Raw genomic sequence first — 24,577 nt, forward strand, 5'->3', positions numbered from 1 at the left:
AGGGCCGACCCGAAATAAATACCGACGATATGATATTCCTGTATCCAGTAGCAGGAATATCTATCGCGCTTATTTTCCACCAAAACCCCTATTTTGTTGTATACATTAAATTTTTCTAACATTTTACAGTTGATTTAAAAATATATGTTTATTACCTACCTTCCGGATACTACAGTATACACGTATCACAAGACATGCTTGCCGTCTTTCAACCGAGACTACACCGGTACACTTACAAGTAACCATACTTACGCCCGCCGTAAGTATAATATTTAATGAAAAATGCGATATTTACAACTTTGTAAGTAGGTATTTATTAAAATATCACTAGGTTTTTATTTGGTCCTCAATAATGGGATAAAATAAACATGTTCTCATAGGATCATGATCATTGTACATGAAATCCATTTTAAATATGTTAAGCATCTAAGAAAAAGAAAGTCTGACGGCACACGTAAATTGAATATATCTATCAATTATATACTTAGATATTTAACAATCGTTTTGACAAGACAAAAAGCTATGCGTACGATTTAGACGGTTGTCGCAGCCATACCCTGTGCGTGCCTTGTCCATTCACTGCACTTGGCCACAAACCTCAATGTAGGTGCTAGTTATACCCACTACGATACAATCGCACTTCATGCTTTATACTTCCACCAGTCACAGTCACCGCGGTTTCTGAGTCGCTCGTGTTTTTTCTAGACATTTTTTACCATAAAACATCGACACAACCTGACTAGTTAGCATCTAACCAAGTACGAGTAAGTGGTTATAATTTATTTAAGTTTTATATCGGTATCGCAATTGAAACAATTTGAAATGTTAAACTGGTAAATTTTAAGAACCCATTAGGGGTTGCGTAAAATGTTCGTGTGGGTTATTGACAAACAGTAGTTATGTTTATCTATAACTTTACTGTTTCCTCATTTTGTGGCAATTTCCTTTTATCTAAATACAATTTTTACGGATTTCTACCTACTCAAAAATATTTTGATTTATATGCTATTTTATGTGCTTTCGATACAGCGATTCATATTTGCCTTATACATACTTTCAACAGCCTTGCATGTGATTTGAATTTCAAAATATTTACTACTAGGTACCTTGCGAGCCTATCACTCCAATCATTGATTAGTTTTTAATGTGCATTATTGCTGCTAAGATTTATCAAAAGTGTTTTCCCCGCAACTTTAGTACTTAATATTTTGATCAGATTGATCTGTATCTATTTTGAACCCATTTTTGTAAGATTGTAGATATGTAGGTAAAGCTACTATAAGTTTATTATCAGAATCTGTACTTATAATATATTCCGTTTATGCGTTCACCTACATCTAAGTTCTAGTGAATTTGAAAGTTTGAATATTTTTTATTACCTATTCACACTTTATTAGTAGAAAACGTGAAATTTAGCACACTGTATCTAATCTTTAACAAATTAATGTTGACAATCATTAAACAACAAAGCCTATGATTCTTTGAAGATATAGGTATGTAGGTATTCAAGTAATCACTTAGGTACAATAAAACATAACAAACGATTTAAAATATTATTTGTTTCTAAAATCTAAATAAAATCGGCATATTAATTTTTCGCCTTCAAGTGTGTGTGAATGCACTGAAAACAGACTTAGTTTAAAAAAATATTTTCCTTTATTTTGTTTTGAGAGACCGCAATTTTCTTTGAATTCTGGCAGACACAGTTCGAACTGTGATTCTTCTACTGTGCTCATCCTGCAACATAATAAAAAGTTTAAATGTTTTGTAAATTATTATACTAATCAGCGGGTGACAAAAACAAAATCCCTAAAGGATAAATATATAGCTAGCATTTTATTTTATTAACTATTTGAAATACATACTGTGTAAATTGTATATTTACCTACATATGCATCTTAGACAGTATAATAATAGCTATATGGATTGCAATAGAATACGCGAATGCCTTATTTGAATAATATTTGACGAAGTCTATCGTCATATAGGTATTCTGCCTCTCTCATAGCGACAAAATTCTCTCTCATAAGGATAATGTTAATCACTGATCTAGCAAGTTGTCACTTGGCACTAGGGCTTGAATATCGGATCATTTTTCAATTCCGGAATTGAGTTCTGATATTAAGCAATCCAGTTCCGGAATTCCGGAATTTGAAGCTTCCTTCTAAAATGGCATACAACTATATTATAATGAAACTAAGGGCTATTGTTATAAGTAGAAATAAAAAACCATTAAAAGAGCTATTTACTTTAATAAAATTACTAATTAAATAAAAATTACCCACAGCTCAGATAGACTTCTGTTGGTAATGAAATTTTAAAAAAGTTAGTGCATCTAAACTGTTGTCTTTCAACGAACTTCTCACACGGCTACAAACGTTTGAAACTGCTGAAAACGCGCGTTCAGCCTCCACACTGGTAGGTGGAATTGTTTTTAAATATTCGAAACATTTAGTCAGATATTGACCTCTTCCGCCGCCGTTTTCAAATACCGCCATTTCAACTCTTAGCAAACTTTCCAGATCAATATTTGTTGTTTTCTTTTTACTTTTCATAGTAACTCTTCGTCTCTGAATAGTTTCTTGTAATTTTTGTTTCATACTCATTCCTTGTGCTTCTTCATTCACGTTTTCTTCAGCAGACTTCTCACAGTTTTCTTCTTCCGGGCTTAGTGAATCGTCCAACCTTTTAATTATTTTCACAATTTCTTCTAACATTTCGTTGCTTGTCGGTTTAGAAAATGTCTCACGGTCAAAGTTGTCTTCGTGATAATCTTCTGAATCGTAAAGATACACCAAAACAGATGCTATAGGGAGACGTCTTTCCTTAATGCGGTTCCTAAGGCTTTGTGCCAGATTTTTGCTAATGTTACCGTTTTGGTTACTATCTAAAGACTTTAACATGAATTTAAGAGCTGTATCGGCCGTCATCAAATCAGCGTCTCTCTGACAAAGCGACTCTACAGTTATCTTAACGACATGAAGACTTTCGTGTAAAGCTTTAAGTACTGCTACTGCTTCTTCATTGACAGGCACTACTATGTCTAAGTCTAGAAATCCTTTGGTGATAGCAGACCTGAGCTTTAAAAACCTTTCAATCATATCGCTTAAACTTGACCATCTAGTTTTACAATCAAGAATGAGGTTCAGTTCTTTTCCATATTCTGCTACTACGTATTTTTGTATGGCTTCATTTTTTAAGCTTGATTTTCGTACTGACCTGACCAGCTTTCTAATCTTTTCAATAACATTTTCAAAGTTTAATTGTCTTTTTTCCATTTCTTGCTGTACAGAGGCCCCTTCAATCTCAAAACCTCCAATTTCTTCGTCATCTTCATCGTCATTATCTTCTAATATCTGATCTTCATTTTCTACATATTCAGAAGCAGATATATCAACAATATCAGTTATATCCATGGCCACAAAATCCTCCTGTCTCGTTTCAGTATCACCTCTTTCATTATATTCACTGTTTTCTTTTTTATATAAGACATCAATCACTCCTAACTGTAAGCCATGAGCCAGACAAATTTGATGGTAGCCCTTGTAATATCGCCCCATTTTAACCATAACTGCAGCCCCATCAGATGTTAAGCAAACAACGTCTTTGTCCAAATCAACAGCAAATTCTTTAAGATGTTGTTTCAAGTAATGGTATGCTGTTATTGCAGGCATACTGCCTACAATTCTCACAAGGCCGAGATTTTTGAAGTTATCCTTAAATTTATCGGAGTGTAAATTAACATTCATGTAACGTCTATTGCGGATTGATGTATACTCATCAAGCGATACAGAATATCGTCTTGTTTTATCTTGTGAAATTTGCTGTCGGAGTTGTTTTTTTAAGAATTTGTGCTGATTAAGTACAATGTCTCTTATAGCGCTACCAGACGCCGGCAAATTATATCCACATTTGTGGAAAAGATCTCGAAGGTCTTCAGATGTGCAAAATTTACTGAAAGGAATGCCATCAAGAGCGGCCATCCTTGACACTTTTACAGCCAGCTCTAGAGATGTGTCAAAAAAGGCAGTGATCATTTTAAGCTTTTTTGCTGCTCTGGGCATGCTGTTGCTGGTGCTAGGAGTAACGGAAGTACTACATTGAGTTTCTGATTGAGACAGCAAAAGGTTTTTTTTCTCTTTCAGATCAATAGCGTGGGTAGATTTCAAATGTACATGCAAACCTGTTGTCGCACCACCGTGGCATTTTAAAATTTTAAAGCATAATTTGCATTTACCGGATTGCCCATCTTCCGCCCTAAGAAAATGGTTCCAAACTGATGTGTCCGCTTTCCTTTTATTAAATTCCAAATATTGTGCGGGTTTTGATAGTGACCTGAAAGTAAATAAATTTCTGACTAATACATACTTATAAGATTTCGTATCGATAGAGAAAGAAAAGCTTTGTTATAAACAAATTGTGCCATTCTTTACATATCATGCGACTATATTCTGTAAAATTATACGCCGATTTAGAATATTAGTAGTATAAAAACCACCCTATTCGAATTCTCAAATGAAAACTCAATGGCGACTAAATAATATAACTTATGCCCGCTCTACGCGTTCGTCCGGCATCGCCATGAATCGATATACATTGCCTACTTTGTATGTAGTAAAAACACGGCTCATTTTAAAACGTAAGTAATGTAAGTACGTTAATTCGGCAAAAAGTTCGCCGAATGTGTTGAACGCGGATTAGGTCTACGTGCCGCGCGAGCGACTGAACAGCAGCGCGCGTGGCTCGAGGTACCTACGGCTCGGTTGCTTAGCAACGCTGTCATGTTCGCGCGTGCTGCGAAGGCGGCATGCCTAGCAACACGATAATATTTAGGTGCGGGTGCGGGCGTACGTTATATACGTGCAATACAATAATCAAACTGAGATCTATTAATGACCAGAAAATAAACCTGATAATTGTGTTATTTTTTGCATGACTATTCTGATATACGTTTCAAAACCCAATTTTTTTTGTTATTTAGTAGTAATTCGCAACAAACTAAGCAATGGCCAATGGCCATACATTGAGTAGTACGGAATAGCAAGTTTCAAAAGTTGCAAACAAATAATGCCCGTTTCCGTCACATTCACATTTCACCAATAAGCATATAAATAAAACATTTTACATTGCATGCGCAAGCAAAATCAAGCAAAAACCCTGGATGCTATAAACACCACCAGTAACCACACACGTAGACTTACGGTTTCTTAGTCACTTCTTTTCTTACGACTTTGTTTTTGCCAAACATTAGGTTGTCTCTGCGTCCCGTATATATATTACATACATACGAAGTGAACCGTTGTCGACCAATGAAATAAAATCAATATTTTACTTAAAAGTGAACAAGTATTGAATGTAGTTAATTCTGTAAAATAAGAACTTGAAACTTACATTTTAAATGTATTTATTACACGTTCGATCGTTCTCGTTCGCGTGTGATTCTTGTAACGATCCGTATTCAAATGGCGGCGATGCGGGCGGATCGGCCAAACCGAAGCGACAGTTGATCTAGGGATGTGACATTGCTGATAAAAAATCGATTTTTATATAATCGATTTATTTTTTAAGTATGAAAAATCGATTAACAAATAATCGATTTTTCTTAAGAAAATAATCGATTTTATTATATTGATCGATTTTTTCCAAATTTTTCAATTTATGTCAAAATAAACGCCATATACATTATATCAATAGATTTATTCATTAAAAATAAACAACAGAATCAGTAAGTTCTTATACAGGGTGACATTTAATTCAACTGCATAAATTTAACTGTTAAGTGTGACTCATCTAAAGGATATTTAAAAACGTAAAACGAAAAAAATATCGGTTCATATTTCAGAAAGTACGAAAATAAATAAAAGTATCAAAATCCACGATCCTAAATACGTAATATCACTCCGGCCGGCGGAAAAGCGACGCGTAAGATTCAGAGGTCAATGACACAATGCATTCAGCTGAGCGATCTCGACAACTCTGTACTTTACTTGATCTTGATCTTGAAAAATAATTTATTTTTCAGACATTTATTTACAAGTTTAGTTTTAAATTATTTTTGTAGTATTGGTCTTAATAAAGCGTGTGACGTAGTTTTTTAGGGTTTTTTAAATGTGAAAATTATGAAGTTTAATTTAAATAAAAATAGGCTCAAACGGCACAGAAGCATGGGTATAGTCTATGTTTAAAAGGATGCAGTTGTTTTAAATGTCACCCTGTATAATCAACACAAATTAAAGTTTATAACAATCAAGTTTGAAAAATGAAGTTTCAGCAACGAATAATGAATAAAATATCAACTGAATGTCGGTAAAATACTGTTCATCGACTAATTCCATCTAGAGAATGTTTGATTAAATTAATCATCTAAACTGTTTTAAGAGCACAGAAAGAATGCACAGATGGCGTTAATGTAATATTATGGAGCTATGATAGTATTCTTTGGCAGTTCGCGTTCCGGGCTCAAAGCCAGAAGACAAAAACAATTTCGGAGTGCATTTATTGGATGATTATAAAAATCGATTTTTAATCGATTATTAATTTAAAAAAAATCAAGTATAAAAATCGATTTTTACTTTAAAAAAAATCGATTTTTAATCGATTTTTTCCATAATCGATTTTTTTTTCACATTCCTAAGTTGATCGGCCGGCGCCGGACGTGCCGCGCTACGCGGACGTGCCGCGACTCAAGCTGCGTTTTTATTTTATTTTTTTTCAATATCGAAATACCGGTTTTGCTCATCCAATTCCGGTATTTACAAACGATACTGAAATATGTCGGAATTCCGGAATTTTGTTAAAACCGGAATTCCGGAGCTCAAGCCCTACTTGGCACTATTTCTGAATTTCATTTCCACATATAATATAAATTTATTATTTAATAAAGACGTGATAGATATATGCAATCATGGCTACGTTTGTGGCTATACCTAAATAAATTTTAAACTTTTGGTGCAAAATGTTGATATTTGTCTTTTCCTCTCCCTTACGACATTCACAGAAAGATGTGGAGTTCTTTACTATTCTGCCGGAAACCACAAGTCCAAAAGAAACTACACATGCTTTATTACTTATATTATGATTTTTTTACTATGCCAATGGCTACTTTCTCTAATTTTCTGAGGGTGGCCGGTATTGTCGTAAACTTGCCACTTTTATTTTAGGTTTTCAATTCAGCTAAAGTTAACTTTATCGATAACAACAGCTAAGTTGTGCCCAATATGACTTTAAATTGATTTAACAGCTGGTCACAATTTGACAAGTATGGTATGATAGATATCATCATCTCTTATCAGGAAAATTTAGATAAAATATAATTATTTTAAATTCTAAAACACAAACTAAATTAAAACATTTGTCTGCTTAAATTAAATAATAATAATCTTTATGTACACGCTGTTAATTAGGTAGATATACACTATAATTAATTGGACAGAAATGTGCATATATTTATCTCGATGAACTTACTTCGACGAAATTATTAATTTTTAAGAAAGATGTCTTCTATTTATAAATTATATCAAAACCGTGACTTTTCACCTTTAATCCAAGTTAAGTTTCATTGTTGTTAAACATACCTGACTCACCCAATCCAGGATCCATGGTAAAAGGCATATTCCAGCCTCCTTTCCAGAGTATGCAACCGGGACTAAAGCCAGGAGAAAGATACGAAACATACCGTGGTACCTGGATCATTAGGCGAAGAATTCTTGCTCGATATTTTGGCATCTTCAGAAATTGTGACCAGCAATTCTTTTTTACCTATTTCAACTTCAGAACTGCTCGAACTTGGTACCTTAAAAATAGGTAAAAAAACTTTTTAAGTTAAACGGTTTTATGTTAAACATACATTGCAATGTTTAATATAAATGTACTATAAACCAAAAAAATAATAAAATAGATACAGTCGTGGGAATTATAAACATATGCATAGACTAGACTAAAATAAAACCGTGGGGCACGTCAATTGTCTACAAATTATAGACTTAATGTGCGATAGAAGAATCGTTTAATTCGTCGTTAGGCAGTTGGCCCGCAGACGGTGCGCAAATTACTTACTATTTTGCTGGCTAGCGAGGAATCGTTTCACTGCTCCTAGTTTGTCTTTAATCGACAAAACTTATGATAAAAGTACTACTCGCTCAACATTATGAAACCCTAAAACTCGCTTAATCGAGCTTGCTAACTTGTTTCCACATTCTAGCCCTACTTATCACACGTCCATCGTTGTCGGTTGAACAACTGCCTAATTATAGTGTAACATTACAAAACAAACATTTTAATCAACGATTGTAGACAATTGACGTGCCCCACGGTTTTATTTTAGTCTAGTCTATGCATATGTTTATAATTCCCACGACTGTATCTATTTTATTATTTTTTTGGTTTTTAGTACATTTATATTAAACATTGCAATGTATGTTTAACATAAAACCGTTTAACTTAAAAAGTTTTTTTACCTATTTTTATTTTCTAGTTTTTAGTGTTTTTGTTTTTGTAACGAATAAACTCAAAAACTACTGGACCGATTTGAATGAAATTTGGCACAGGGATAGACTTAACCTTCAGGAGTAACATAGGCTACATTTTATCCCACTGCTTAGATTTTAATTTTGAATAGTAAATTGTATTCTACTTGTTGAGACCTTTCATTTGATACCCATGTTGATGGGATTGATAAAACCTAAGTTATCCGCCATTTTGTAGAGGCCGCCATCTTGGATTTCAATTTTTTATAGTATATTGTATTCTGCTTGTTGAGCCCTTTCATTTGATACCCATATTGATGGGATTAATGAAACCTAAATTATCCGCCATTTTGTAACGGCGGCCATCTTGAATTTATAATGATAATGAATAAACATAATTATATTGTCACCAAAATCCAAAGTGTATACAAAATTTCAGATTAATCGGTTGACAGGAAGAGGGTGAAATTTGAATTACTAAATTTGACCCAAGAATAAAACAAACGGGGTGAGCTAAATAAAACCGTTTAAAAATAGAATAATATTTAGCTGTATTTCTATGCTTTTAACAAGCCAGTTGCGGTAGCACGGACATCGAGAAGCGTCGTTTTATAAAAATAAAGACCTGACCTGAGCCTCCAAACCAACAAATCGAGCTCACGTAGAAGCTTAATTCCTAATTCCAAAAACATTAACCTAATGATAATATTTTAAAGTTTCATAGACCCTTTTTCGTTAATATAACTCAAAGGATGATGAAGATGGTTAAGAGGTAGAATTATATTGACCGTTTATCTGGCTAGACGAACAACTACTCCAAAATGTATGATAGTTTAGGCACGTACGTATACGCACGTATGTTGGAATCAGTGTTTATCTTTTTTACTCGTATCCGCATAAATTTTCCGTTACATAGGATAGTTGAGGGTTGGCTTAGTCGAAAACACCTAGGTACCTACTGAATAGTTACCTATTAGTATACTTATGCATTCATAAAATTACGCCTCTTTTAGGGGTAAGCAGAGGGTACATATTTCCTATATCCACACTAATAATAAAGAGGAAAGATTTGTATTTTTGTATGTTTGTGTGGAATAAACTCAAAAACTACTGGTCCGATTTTGATAAAATTTGGCACAGATATAGAATAGACCTTCAAAAGTGACATAGGCATAAATTTGTTTTGAAATAAATTTATTTCAAAATATAAAACACAAAAATATGTCCACCCGTGCGAAGCCGGGGCGGGCCGCTAGTAGGGTATATTTTACATGCCACGATCCCTGCATACTTATTTCATGCCCATTAATAATAATTAATAATTAAGGGTAATAACCCTCTTCACGTAAGCTCGCCTATTTGAGATAATGTACCCACTTTCAAGAGTCCTTTACCTTTCGCCAGGATTTCCTGATTTGGTTAGAGTATGTTCAATTCATCTAAGCTTTCTTCCCTCAACGTAGCCATTCACCCTCTCCTTGTATATATGCTTTGTCATCCTACTTGTATTCATCTTCAATCTATTATACCAAACCATCTTAACCATTGTATTATAAATTTATAAAGAAAATTGAGACCTTTTTCCTACAATAATAATACTCGTGTATCTCGTAATAAAGTTGCCAAACACAATATATTTACTTTAATAATACCACTATTTCGCTTAGTTAAAAAAACGTAATCTTCAAAAATCATAACACATATTGTTTACAATGCGGTCTTTAAAATATCTAATCCAGCGATATTTGCTAGCTTAATATAAAGTCAACAATTATAGTTAAACATATTATTTTCAGACTCATCTTTTACCAGACGTGCCTAATTTAATCCTGATAATAAGTCATCTTCACTCAGGCACTCAATAGACGTTTTATTAGTTGTGTGATATAGATAATGTTGTTATCTTAATTTCAAAAACAAACGTTGTCGACTTTTAAAGAAAGGTCAAATGCATTTACTTACTACCTACCTAACCTAGTTATTTATTTAAGAAATTTATACTAGAAACTATTTTTCACAATACGCGGTAAAATAAATAATAGAATAACTGTTGTGGTGATGTTTTGCCAGCGGTGTCACTGTGAAAGCTCTTATGAAAAACTGTCCATTTTAGGTAATCCATAGATAGCCGTAGGTCATGTTTTATAGAAAAGTAACAGAATACCCAGGGTATAAGTATCTACTTGTAGTGCTAGGAACTTAAGGAACAGATGTCATAAAATAAACGACTAAAACTAAAAAAAATAATATTACCGGTATGAGGGAAGATCTCTTAATAACAATCTCTTCCGCGGGACCTTCATCTGGTGGGATTAAAACTGGGTCTATACAAAGTCTATTGTCTTCATTAGTGTTGAATATGAAGAATGTATTGGTGAGGGGTGGTAGACATCGCGACATAAAATGACCGACTACCATCAGTGCACAGAGCACTGCAGCGACCACAGCAACCACAGGCGCGTAGGAGAGCCTCTCCTCGGGCATACCACACTCCGACTTTCGTTCATCAAACCTGTAAACCGTTCCGTAGTAAATTTAAATTTAGCTGGTCCAGATTTTTTTGCATTGCAAATGGTTTGAGTACTTATTGCTGCTCTTTCAACACTGTGTTAGGTTCTTACTTCGATGGCTGGTAACAATGTGTATGTTCGTATTATATTCTAAGTATGCGTGTTACATATTGTCACCGGCTTTTATTACAATTGGATGCACAGATATTTTGTTATCTAAATGAGGTGAAAATAACAATGCAAGGTTAGTGGTCCATTTGGCCACATCACTGACACCAATATCACAATACAAAACGGTGCTAGAGCACGATCATTATAGATATAGTGGTCAGATAATAGCTTCTCCCTTGTACCAAATTGGTTGTCATCGTGGCGAGGTAGATTTTGTTTAGGAACAAATTGATAGACAGCAAGCCTTGCAACTACTAATTTTTACTTTTCATCCCTACTAATAATTAGTTTTATTAATTCGAGACTTTTGTCCGAGGCTTCGATTGTAATGGCATTAAAAAGTTACTCTTGAAGATCCTTCTCCATATAGGTATCAGTAGGTACATTTTTTAAGTTACTCGAACAGTTTTGACGAAAATTATAGAGTACCTAGACCATCTTGATATTTGTGTATTGTGTGATCAAGAGTCTATAAGAGGACTATTTTTTATGGAATTTCCCAAGAGAAAATAGCCCCGGGAAAAGTGAATAAACAAAACAAAAGGGTTAATCTGTAGACTGTAACTGGTAAACGTGAAATGATTGTGCTAACCAATCTGGTACGCCACAATTTTTGATGCCATCACACACCACGCCGCTGGTGAAGCAGAACTCATCCTCTAGCGTTGTACACAAAGTCTCGTTGTCTTTGCTACAGCCCTTCAGAGGTCTCAAGCGAGCAGCAGTGGCTGTTATCTGATACTGAGTGGCCTGGAAATTTGACATCTTGTAGGTATAAAAAAATTAAACACGTACACGTAGGTACTTACACGTACTCACGTACACGATCAGCTGAACATAAGTTTTGTTTTCTTGGTCTAATAATCTAAATCAAGGAAACCAAAAACTCATGAGAACAGTCCTATTTATTCAATAAAAGAAAACATACAAAGTCATTTTCGTTTTTAACTATAAATCGGGAAAATGAAATCGATGCCGTGCTACTATCGTGCCAATAGTCCAAAACTAAAGACCTGTTTCTTTCTCTCTCTTCATACCATGTTATCACCTATCTCTTGTAAAATAAGTTAGGTAGGTACCTACTTTAATGATGACGTTTTTCGACTTTTATACATTTAACTGAACGTAAATGAACAAATAAATAAAATACGCATTATATGATTATTATAATCAATATATTTATAAACATATCGTAACCCGATCGAAACATATTCTAGGTATTCTCATTTCTTTCATCTTTGCGTATTCTTCGCGGATGCACCCTTCGTCGGTATGTTTCGGTTCACTTTATCACACATGCCATGACTACCAACTAGCTATTTCTGTAAAATGAAAATACATTTCTAAACTTAAGACAATAGTTGACATCTTTAAATCCTTAAGAGCTTTTTTAAATACCGTCAGGTACCAACCGTTCCACTAAAGGTGTAACGTAGATACAACCTATCCGTAGGTATTCATTGGTTAATTTTTCGAAATTTACCTGCATAATTAATAGTTTCTAATAATAAAAATATGTATGAGAAACTAATAATTAAGTATAAATATATAAATAAAAAATGTTTCTTACATTTAATTCAGAATTGATGCTGCTATTGCTCATAAAATGAAGTTTAATCTGTCGTGTGGTAGACATTATAAAGTAGGGTGTAAAAATTTCTCTATTTCCGATAACTTCGCAGATAGTTTGGCAAACATTCCTATTGAAGATAGTTAAAACATTATGATTTATTTGGCAGTTACTCCCAATATCATTGGGGAATCGAATCACCACTAACAGATGAATGTGAATGTCGGTCACTATTTCAATCACACACTGGTAGTCCAACTGGCTTTGTGTTCTTAGTACCTGCCGAAATTAACACGTTATGACGACCAAAGTTAACCATTATTCTTGTACTTACCAATACATTGCACTTAATCGGAATAAGGTTAAATACCTATTATCCCTTACTAAGTATATTACAATCATATAAATCCCAAAGTCTGCCTGTAAGTTTCGCTTTCACAGCTAAACCGCTGGACCGATTCGAATGAATTTTTTTTGGTTTGCATGTAGTTAAAAAGCCGCGTCCTAAAATAGAATACAAAAAATAAACCTATAAAATATTAAAACGGGCGGTGAAACTTTGTATCAAAATCAATAATGCTACCCGAGCGAAGCCAGGGCGAGTCGCTAGTTAATTGACTCTGTCAACGGAAAATAAATCCATGGTTGTAGCAATAATGGTAATTTCTTTGACACTTTTTGACAGGTAATACTCGTATGTAATGAAGTAAGTAGGACCTAAGTTTTATTGAAAAATATGCTGGATTCGGCACTATACTACTTATGTACGACTATGTCTATCATTTAGTAGTATAAAATTTATTAACTCATTCAAAGATATGTAGGTATTCAGAGTATTTACTTCCATGAATAATACTTATAAATATATACGAGATGAACTGCAAGGTCAACGATTCCATGCAACAGACATTCACTTTGTGCCGACGTCTTGCTATATTGATGGTCATCATCGAAATAAGCAAGGTCTAAATCTTAAATAACCTTGTCGTTTGTACCTGTTTACTATAAGCAATTGTTTTTATAGCTTTTTTTATAGCAGCGTCTTGCTCATATTTCTGTAGTAGGTATAGAACTTATAGGTATTTAATTGTAATCGTACACCTTGGAGGTTTGCCCAGCCTGGGACGAAGACCGTGCGGAGCTTCGCGCGGTCGTGGGGGACGACCTCTCTCTGCCGGCTCTCGTTAGACAGATGGTCGACAGCGTGGACAGCAGTGCAGACCTTTGCGGAGAGCGTTATGCTCAGCAAAGAGGCGGCGGAAAGGGTGAGAGAGGATACGTCCGACCTCCCCATACGCCGCCGGCGCACTGGGCGCAGTGGGATACATACGCCCTGCACCTGATGCCCCCACAATAAGGGCCGGTCGGGTGGCGGAAACGGGATTCCGCCGAAACGGCCCTGGGTTGAAGGCGCGCTTGTGCCCGGCGCGCCCTCTCCTAGCGGTTAGAATTAAAGGCCGACGGGTCACCCCGATGGCCGCTCCGTGGAGAGCGGCCGCCGTGGAAGCGGCCGCCGTGGAAGCGGCCGCCGTGGAAGCGGCCGCCCTGGAAGCGGCCGTCGCGTCAGGAATATGAGCGAGGGCAGATCATGCTCTTGGCAACAAAGCGGTAGGCGACGGCACCGTGTGGTTTTAGTGGGTTCAAGCCCCACATAACCCGCCCGGCTTCCGTAGCCGGCCGGGTAGACGAAGGTCATTCGACACGTAAAAAAAAAGTATTTAATTGTGATGTAAGTAAACGTTTTGTTTTTTGGCGCTCGTGTAAACCCTAATCATAACATTTCCATAATGTTAATACGGAAATGAATGTAGTTTCGGAGAGACTTAAATATAAGAACGTTAACACTATCTATCCCTGAATGTAGGTACTGTAAAGAAATATTTTAAGAAGCAGAAGAAATCGTACGTTTCACGGAGTGAAATTGGTAATTTCATAAATAGAAAATAAAAAAAATATCCTGTATGCTTAATTTATTCTCACCAAGGTGATAGTATCTGCCATCCCCATGCCAAAAGATATGTCGTATCTAAGATGATGAGACAAAATGCAGTCATTACTGATGTCCTTAGGACGATATAAAAGCATTAATCCTTTGCTCTGTACTAATGAGAAGTAGACACTTAAAAAAATGCACCAAAATAAAATACTAAGCGCAGACATGTTTGTCGACATGTTGCATAATCTACGTGGTCGATATTAATTTATCTTATTATAATCAGATTGACATTTCTTAATAAATTCTTGACAAAAAAGAATGAATACACAACTTTATATAAGTAATAATATAACTTGAATTTAACAAACATTTTTATCATTTGAATATAGCGGCTAAATTGTTAACCCTCTCACCTTTTTTAACATAGATTTCGATATGTATTTAGAGTAGAAGGAATTATCAATTACCAAATAAGTACAAAAAGAACAAATTTTTTTATTTTCTAATGAAATAAAATACCCAACAAGTTTATCATACTTACGTACTAGTATAATATAACATAATTTTGTGTAAGTTATACCTAAATCAGATCGAAAACATAACAACCTTAGACAAGGTTACCATACCATCGGAAAGTTTATAAACACGCGTTTATATATGTAGATACTATGTGCACTTATAAAATTTGTAATAAAAGTGAATGTAGGTAAACGTGTAAATGCCAAATGTACTTATGTGTAGTATATGCAAATAATGCACAGGTTTAAATCCTACCTCGGCCATGTATCAATGGTTATACCATGTTCTTTAATTGTAACTGGTAATACTAAAATACCCACTCTTTGATCGTGGTCATATTATGCCGATTTCAAGCCAACCCAAGAGGATGATTTGCAGCAAATTTTCCCAAATCTCGATAAAAGTGGGTAATACGGTAAATTTACTTTGGTGCGTATATGCAGTCATTCTTTTGGGGTATTCAAGAATTTTGATAAGAGATTGTGTTCTTGTGTTCTATTTCTTACAGACTACATACATAGAAAGAAAGAAAGAAAATGAGACAAAATTTGTGAACAGCTCAAAGAAATTGGAACAGCCTCACTGAAACTTGTTTGATAAGATCCGATGTACCTACCTATTTCAGATGATTTCTCGACAAGAATCTATGGATGGACACACAAGCCAGTATGGGTACGCGAAAAATTTCAGGACTGCACTTCCCCAATTCATTGCAGTGAGCGTCAAAAATTTGCTGTTGTTGGGTAGGTAATTTACTTGGAAAACTATTTTTATTTGGTTTTCTTTGCTATGCTTTTTATGAATTTAGCCAAATAAATCCAAGCTATGAATATACCTAAATGGCTGCACATAAAAGAGATTGACTAGTTAGCTGACGTATTTTAACAACGTCTTGAAACGACTTCAAAACTTCTTGCCTCTTAAAACTAAAATTATGTTGGCTAGCTCACACTTGTTACCTCATCTTGATTACGCTGACATAGTCTATTTGGATCCGTCTGAACAGGTTCACAATAAACTGGACCGTTAACAAAATGTTTGTATAGGATATATTTTCGGTCTCCGGAAATACGATCATATTTCGAAATATCGTGATCAATTGAACTGGTTGCCCATCAGAGCTCGCCGAATCTCCATATTCTTTCTTTGCTGTTTAATGTTCTTTTCAATCCATCTTTTTTTTCGTATCTTCACGAAAAATTCTCTTTCCGTGAACCGGACAATCGACTAAGATCCTACAATAAACTTCTTCTATGTGTGCCTTTACACTCTTTCCATTCCTACTCTAAATCTTTCTCCGTAAAGGCTGCAAAGCTTTGGAATTCTCTCCCCTTTGTCACTAAAATAGCACAGACCCTCAAAATATTTAAAAATAATGTATTTAAGTTCCTGTCCAGTTGAGCACCTAGATCAAACGTCAGGCAATTTATCTTAGTTTATGTATGTTTATTTATTAATAAGTTTATATGTACATATATATATTTAGTAGCTAGGTATATGTCTATTATCCGTATTTCTGTTAGTATATTATTATATTGTTGCTAATAACACAGTGACTTGCCGGTTGACTGGAAGAGATCCCTTCATTGGATAAGTCCGCCATTGCAAGTGATTTGTATCTTTTATAACTATGCTTACTATTTTCTGTTACTGTGTAAATTTCTATGCAATAAAGATATTACAAACCAACGGGTAACTAGTTTAGTTAGTTAATTTATTTAACTAACTACCTACTTAATATATTGACTACTTTAAACATGGTTTGGTATTATTTCTTATGTCTAACGGCGAAGCGTAAATAACCTGTTCAGTACCTAGATGTACATGTCTAACAATATTAAATATATTTCCAGGTTATGGTATGACATTAGGATTTCCTACGATCCTCATTCCAGCCGTGAAAACCCCGGCCGTGGGAGAGGAACTGCATTTAACGGATTCTGAAGTATCATGGATAAGTAAGTAATTTATACAAGCTGATTCTGTAAACAGCTATGAAAATCAAAAGTATGCGTAAAATAAAGGCGTGGGCAGCATAAAAGATTCAAGAGTGAAGCGAGCTAAACGTGCTAAAAACAAAAACTGTTCAAGTGCGTGTCGCACATTATGGGGGTTCCGTAGTTGTTTAGTTTACACTTAGTACAAGTAACTAATACAATTGCAGTACTGCTTTATTTTACCTATTATCCATTGATATAAAGTATTTTGTGGTGTGTCAGGTTAACCTATTGAATGTCATTTTATATTATTTTCCAGGTTCGTTAAATCTAATCGTGGTGCCGTTGGGTTGCGCGCTCTCCGGCGTGGTCACCTCTCCAATGGGCCGCAGACGCGCTATGCAAGTGGTTAACTTGCCTTTCTTCATAGCATGGCTTATGTTCCATTTTTCCTCTACTACTGAACATTTGTACGGTGCCTTAATTCTCACGGGATTAGCTGGAGGAATATTAGAAGCACCTGTAAGTAGGAATATTTTAAATATGTACTGGAGCTTATATTTAATTACTTCAACTCTCATAGTACCTATATGTATAGGTACATATATTAAGAATAAACTATGAACGTTTTCTAAATTATCTCGGCGCATATAATCTTTCTTCTGACGTCACAAATAGGCACATAATGTTTCAACAATGTACCCATTTGCAAATCGTGATGGTGAATGTATTATTTATGTTTTAGTCATGAAAATAAAATTGATTTATATTTATTGAAACCTCATCGAAGTTTCTCCTATTTCTGGATAGTTATATAAACTAATATGTAAAATTCCAGGTATTAACATACGTAGCGGAGATCACACAACCACACTTGCGAGGGGCCTTGACTGCCACCAGCTCCATGTGCATTATAATAGGAGTCTTCACGCAGTTCCTCTTCGGCCTGTTTATGTACTGGAGGACTGTCGCCTTGGTCAACATTATTTTAACGGTACTTACATCATTTTTTATTTTATAAAAGGTATTTTTATTTGGCTGACTTGATAGACTTTGCGATCTTCCAGTTCTGACCGATTTTGCATTACAAATTTCTTTTAGTTAGGTAGTTTAAAAATAATTCGTTTTATTTTTAAACTGTTTATGTTGTACATATTGAAATTTGTAAGTATTGAAAAAAGCTCATATCATATCATAAAAATATCGTCCTTTAACTTCATTTATTTAATTACCAATTCCTGTTACAGGTATTGGCTGTCATAGCTCTGTGCTTTGTACCAGAGTCACCACATTGGCTGGTTTCAAGGAAACGTTATAATGACGCAAAAAAGGTATCCCTCAACGTTTTTTTATGTAGGTATCTCAGCTCGTCTTACCTATATATTATCATAGTTATTTTTAAAGATAATGCAGTCTATTAGTTTTTTATTAGGTACTTATACCTTTATGGAACCACTTTCCCTGCGGCCGGGGGTCGGACTGGGGTAGTACTTAAAAATAAAAAAATATCAATTAATTAGGTTTTGGCCTACCAGTTTGTATAACATGGGTTTTTGATTTAGTTAAAATTAAATGCAAAATCAAAATTTTTAGAGTTTACAATGGCTACGAGGGTGGACAGACGCTACCGCAGTGGAAGAAGAATTAAGAGACATTAAAGCATTGTTTAAAACAAAAAAAGGTGATTATTACACACTTAAGTTATGGAGCTAAATAAGAAGCGAGTTGAATATTTTTATGAGTACAATCGCCGTTGATGTGTCGTAGTTTTATTATTTAGCTTTAAATAGTTAACAATATGATAAAGAAAGCTTTAAATGCTATTTATATATGTGGCCACGCTTCAAGTTAATATATTTTGTTATTTTTATATTAACTAATAAAAAATATAAGTATTTATATATAATACATTGATACATGCTAATCGCCATGTCTTTGACAATTTATCAATACCAAGTATAGTGAGTAACGAGTGACGTCTATATCCCTTTCCGGGTATATAACCTATAATGCCAAAATAATTGTGTGTAAAATTATGAAAATTACTATTACTATTAATTAAAATTAATAAGCTAATTAAAATTAACATTACACAGTTTTGTAGCAGCGTAGGATGGCTCCCCGCGAAATAGGCCGATGATCTGGTGCAGTCCACAATGTTGGATGCAGGTCGCCTGCAACAGAGCGAGATGAAAGTCATTGGGGGTGGCCAATGTTCAGCAGTGGACGTCCTACAGCTGAAATGATGACGATGATGATGATATAGTTTTGCTTTAGTTTGGTGTCTACTAGATTTAAACAACACTACAGTAATAAAGACAATCATCATGTCATCAAGCTAAAATATAACCGCAAAAAAATTATTATTTTTTCAGCCCAATCAGAAGATGAAGAAACGTTTTTGGAAAAAATATCTAATTACACAGATAAGGGCTTTGTTCTTCCTTTCCTTCTCGTGAGCTACAGTTTTTTTGTTGGACATTTTTGCGGAATGACTACTCTTCAGGTAATATAGTAAAACAAAAACTTACACACAAAGTTTTAATCTAATAGTGGCTAACCTGACTTGTTCCAATTAGCCAACTGTTGAATTTACTCATTTTTAGATACAGATATTGGGTAAATTATAACTTGCTGGTGAGCCTATGTGATATCACACGGATTTCTTTGTTTCAGACCTTCGCTGTATCCATATTTCAAATGCTAGAAGCGCCGTTGAACAAGTACTATGCTACGCTGATTCTGGGCGTTCTTCAGATCTGCGGAACTGTGATTTGCGTACTCCTGGTCCACTACACAGGTCGGTAGCTTCTTGTTCCCCCTGGCGCCAATCCACACATCTCTGCGCCTATTGACCATGACACTGGATTGGGTAAGTCAGGTTTTTACAGGACGCACCCCCCCCCCCGTCTGACCTTTTCAGAGGATCATGTTAAAGCTGCACTAAATGATTGTGCCAATTTTATTGGAAAGAGATGAAGTGCTTCTATTCTAAACTGCTGAGAACCACGCAATAATATATCATATTAAAACACTAGCTCTTTGACCGAGTCGTCATTTCGTGGGATTTTCCATCAAATAAAAATTTACGTTCTCCTGAGGGTTTGATGGCCTGCTTTTCGTAAGGCTGTGTAGTATCTCTGCCACTGAACAACAGGTCGCAGGTTTGATCTCCGGTCAGGTCATTACGAAAAATTTACTTTTTTCTATAAAACTACTTATCACCTAATAAATAATTGAATTGAAAATACAGAATTGCTAAGTTAGACACAAGTCTAAGGTAGTCCTTAGACTTGTAGTCCTATTCTTTTTTTGTATTGGTGCCGGGAACTTCACGGCACTGGGGCTAGCACAATTTGTGTAATTTATCTCGCATTTGTTTAGGTATTATATTTATTTCAATCGAATAATTAGTGAATACACATAATAGTGAGTAAATTTATTTTTATAATATTAGAATGGATTGAAATAAAATATTTTATATTTACAATGCATGCAATGTTCTTTGAAGTCTTGGCTTTAATTTTTCAGGGAAGCGGCCCTTAACCTTCTTCTCCACTGGAGCAGCCGGAGTATGTGCTTTGTTAGTCGCTGGTTATGACGGATACATCAAAACTGTAAGACAAACATACCTCATGTAAAGATTACTTTAATCCTCTTATTTCATTTGTATGTGCCGCGTGGTTCCCGGCACTTTAGAATTGGACTACTTCAAATCTTTTCTAAGATATAGGCAAGTAAGGCAAGGGCTGACAAACTTCGCATTCTTCTTGTAGGTAAAAGAAATAGTAACAGATTACCAATTAGTGTGAATGTAGATATATGAAAGTTATAACTATAACATATCCAGACAGACAGATCAGAATTCCAAAAATTGTTTTTGGTTTCTATGTATTGATTGGTGTGAAAGCTGGGTCTGTACGCCTTTCACGTTAAAACCACTGAACCGATTCCATACCTGTGAGTATTTGAATCTATTTCCATCTTTAAATTCCATCATCAGGTAGGTAAGTTATCCCGCTAAATGTAACCTCTCAGTCTTTTCAAGACTGTTGGCTCTGTCTACACCGCAAGGGATATAGACGTGATTATATGTATGTAACCGTCAAAATAAAAAACAAATGTATTTTTTTTTTATTGCAGCACGATATAACGTTGCATTCTAGTGCGAACATGACAAATATGACTTCAGGCAGTTCACCGGACGTTGTGGTAAATAACTTATTTTTTTCTTTTTCCCTCATTAACATTTAGTAAAATGTCTACTGTATAAAAGTGTGTTGGTAATATCCGAAAGGGTAAATAATGAAACATCTGTTATAAGATTAAGACCTTATGATACTCATATTAGGCAAGTAGAAATTTGAATTTGTTACTAAAGAAATTATGTGCCTATGTCTTGCAACACACACTGTTTCCGGCTCAGTTGTAAAGCCGATAAAATTAAAACTCAGAATTCAGATACAAGTGGGTAAATAGGTTCACTCCCCCAATGGGACTAATGGGATAGACGGGGAAAGTTTTGGTAACTGATGGTGGTGGTAACTATCGATTGCGACAAAAATTTACTGCTTAAAGTTCTTACCACTTCTTAAGATCTTATTAAATTGATCGATCCGATTGATGTTTATGATTTTGATCTTGATATGGCTTTGGGGTATTCATTGTTTTCAGATCAACCCATACTCGTGGATTCCCATGACCCTCCTGATGCTGTTGGCTCTGATAACGCACACTGGTATCAGACTACTACCTTGGATTTTGATCGGCGAGGTAAGGGTTCTTTTTAATAGTACTAACATTCCTTTTTAACAAACAGTTAAGCAAACAGTATAATATATATTAGATACTGTTGGCTCTGTCTACCCTATAAAGGATAAAGACGTGATAATGTGTATTTTTGAATTTATTTTTTTTACATTGGGCCTTGAAACCCGTAATTATTGACACCGTTATTATTTTTGTATTTCTCTTAATTACGGCTTTACTGTTATTGTAATTGTAAAAAGTTAGTTTAGTTAAAAAACATTGTTTGAACTTTATTTTACCCACAGGTGTTTAGTGCAAAAACAAGATCAGGCGGAGCAGGTTTAGCTAGCGCTGTCGGCTACGTTTTCGGTTTCCTCACCAATAAAATGTATATCAATATGGTAGACCGCTTTGCTGTGTGGGGCACATACGGTTTCTATGGTATTGTGGGGTAAGCAAAATACAGAAACTTACTTGACTTTTTATATAACAAGAGTACGGTCGCGACTCCATCCCGCGCAAAACGAAAAATCTGGATTATCCCTGTAGAAGATATAGTAAATTTTAATATGTTTAATGTTTATGATTTACATAAACATTAAAAATATTGAGTTAGTTAGGCTGTTGAGTTAGTATCTCGTAACACAAGACTCAAACTTATTCGAGGCTAACTCAATCTATGTTATTTGTCCCGTACATATTTATGTAGGTATATATTTATGTATTATATAATTAAGCTAAGAGAAGACTGGAGGGTATATTTCACCCGGGAAAAACGACCATTCCTGAAGGATTTATGATGCGATGAAGCCGCGGGAATCCTTTTTTTTTTTAATTATAAATATACTATAACACCGTGTCTTTGAGACTAGCTCAATCTTCATGATCTGTCCGGTAATATTCCGATTTATGTATATATTTTTTATAATATGTATTTCTATTATCTTATTATTTAATATGTTTTATTACAAACGTTTGAAAAGTACCTATTTCTCGTTTTTCTCATGTATCAACTTAGGATAAACATGAGTCGTAACACAATAACTGACAATTGCGTTTCAGGTTAACAGGTTGCATTGCTTTCTACTTCATATTGCCTGAAACAGAAGGTAAAACGCTTAACGAAATAGAGGATCACTATGCTGGAAGGAAAAGGTTAACAAATGCAGTATATCGGTCCAAGGTAAATAAATATTGAATAAACTGAATATAAAAAAGCTGCTTAGAAGTTTTAATAGTACTTAACTTATATTTCTGTTTCAGAAGCGGCCGAAAACTGAAATCTCGTCTATGTTTGAGAACAAAGGAACCATTAATCCATCTTTCGAACCCGACATCTCTAAATTATAAAGATTGAATTTACTTTTATAAAAACAAGTAGCAATGATTTTGAATGTTTGAGAACCGTGAACATCTTCCGTGTTACTTCTACCTAGTTACGTCACAAAAAGGGCTGCACACTTTTGAAGAACCTAATTTTTAGAATTTATCTCGAAAATGATTAGGTATTAGAATACCAGCCAAAAATTTCGATTTTTTTTTTAAAAATAGCAATAACTCTTAAACACATTAACCAATTTTAAAAAAAGTGTATTTATTAGAAGTATGTTAGGATTAATTTTAAAAGATGTGTTTGTAATAATAAAAAAAATGTTAGTTTCTATTCGAAATATGAAAAAGGGATTTATAGGTGTAAAACAGGTTTTCATTTGCTTCATTTACATTTTAGAAATCACAATAATTTTCGGTAAAATTGACTTTATTTATATTTAGTCATATTAATTATTCCAGATAGGTTTAATTTGTTTGTTGACTAATAACCTCTGATTCATAACGTAATTTAAAATTTTTAACAAAGTACTTTTTAAAATTTGTATTGCTTGAGAAAAAAATAAATTTAACACGCATGACAACTTGACAAGGTAAATAAATATAGGCGCAATGAGAACCAAGTGTCTGCGTCGTTTATTTTCTTTTAAAAAGAGTTAACAACAGGTACCCTCACAGCATAATTTCAGCAACAAGCCTGCTAATAAAGTTCAAAATGCACATAAATGAGGCAGGTTGAACACTTTTTTTTTACCAAAAGTTAAATGGTTTTTAAGTGAGTTACTGTTATCTTACGTAACTAATATAGACTCTAATAAAATGTACAAATAATAAGTAATTTTAAAATATGGTGTATTTATGTAACTTTTTTATAGTGATGAAATGTGATAAAAATAAGGACTGTGTGATTATACTTATTACGAATACCATCGTCTAGTCTACCTGCCGTTGTAAAAGCTTCCACTATAATGTAAATAAACTACAGAATTTTGAGGAATTATTGCACTATGTTTTGTATTTATAAAATAAAATGTAAATTTCTATGAAAATGTAATTATTGCTATCCCACAAATAAGATAATGTAAGAAGGAGGACATTAATAACTTCATGTTTCACTGCTGACCAAATGCCTCCCCTCTTGCCTTCCAGAAATTTTATCTATAATTTATACGGAGATTAATTTGGAAAAAGAATGGTTTGACTTCAGTTTGTATTACCTTTTAGAAATTTCCACAATTAATTATTGTAGGTGAGTGAGGGCTGAATGATTTGATTATATTTTCTGGCGAACAAAACATAATTCTCTAAGGTTTTGCAATAAGTGACAGTACACAAACACAATAAAATGAATTTTTTGGCCTGTAGTTCCCGGCATTTTATAGGACTAATAT

General features: G+C 34.4%; 2 protein-coding genes across 2 annotated transcripts; one reads left to right on the top strand and one right to left on the bottom strand.

The window, feature by feature from the left end:
* The first annotated feature begins 627 nt into the window (after positions 1 to 627).
* On the top strand, positions 628 to 24,208 carry LOC106133827 (facilitated trehalose transporter Tret1). The gene is made up of 15 exons (XM_060953847.1): positions 628 to 764; positions 15,797 to 15,914; positions 17,025 to 17,129; positions 17,428 to 17,630; positions 17,947 to 18,102; positions 18,356 to 18,439; positions 18,702 to 18,789; positions 19,484 to 19,614; positions 19,785 to 19,908; positions 20,640 to 20,725; positions 21,252 to 21,320; positions 21,783 to 21,881; positions 22,163 to 22,308; positions 22,920 to 23,040; positions 23,121 to 24,208. Exons 2-15 carry the CDS (start codon positions 15,797 to 15,799, stop codon positions 23,205 to 23,207), a joined length of 1,617 nt encoding a protein of 538 aa, XP_060809830.1. The 5' UTR covers positions 628 to 764; the 3' UTR covers positions 23,208 to 24,208.
* On the bottom strand, positions 2,151 to 14,888 carry LOC106133761 (uncharacterized). The gene is made up of 7 exons (XM_060953759.1): positions 14,697 to 14,888; positions 12,717 to 12,995; positions 11,739 to 11,896; positions 10,719 to 10,977; positions 7,676 to 7,792; positions 5,392 to 5,525; positions 2,151 to 4,335 (listed from the first exon to the last, which is right to left on the bottom strand). Exons 1-7 carry the CDS (start codon positions 14,886 to 14,888, stop codon positions 2,289 to 2,291), a joined length of 3,186 nt encoding a protein of 1,061 aa, XP_060809742.1. The 3' UTR covers positions 2,151 to 2,288.
* Positions 24,209 to 24,577: the final 369 nt, after the last annotated feature.

Source organism: Amyelois transitella, chromosome Z, assembly GCF_032362555.1.
Source record: "Amyelois transitella isolate CPQ chromosome Z, ilAmyTran1.1, whole genome shotgun sequence".
Lineage (NCBI taxonomy): Eukaryota > Metazoa > Arthropoda > Insecta > Lepidoptera > Pyralidae > Amyelois > Amyelois transitella.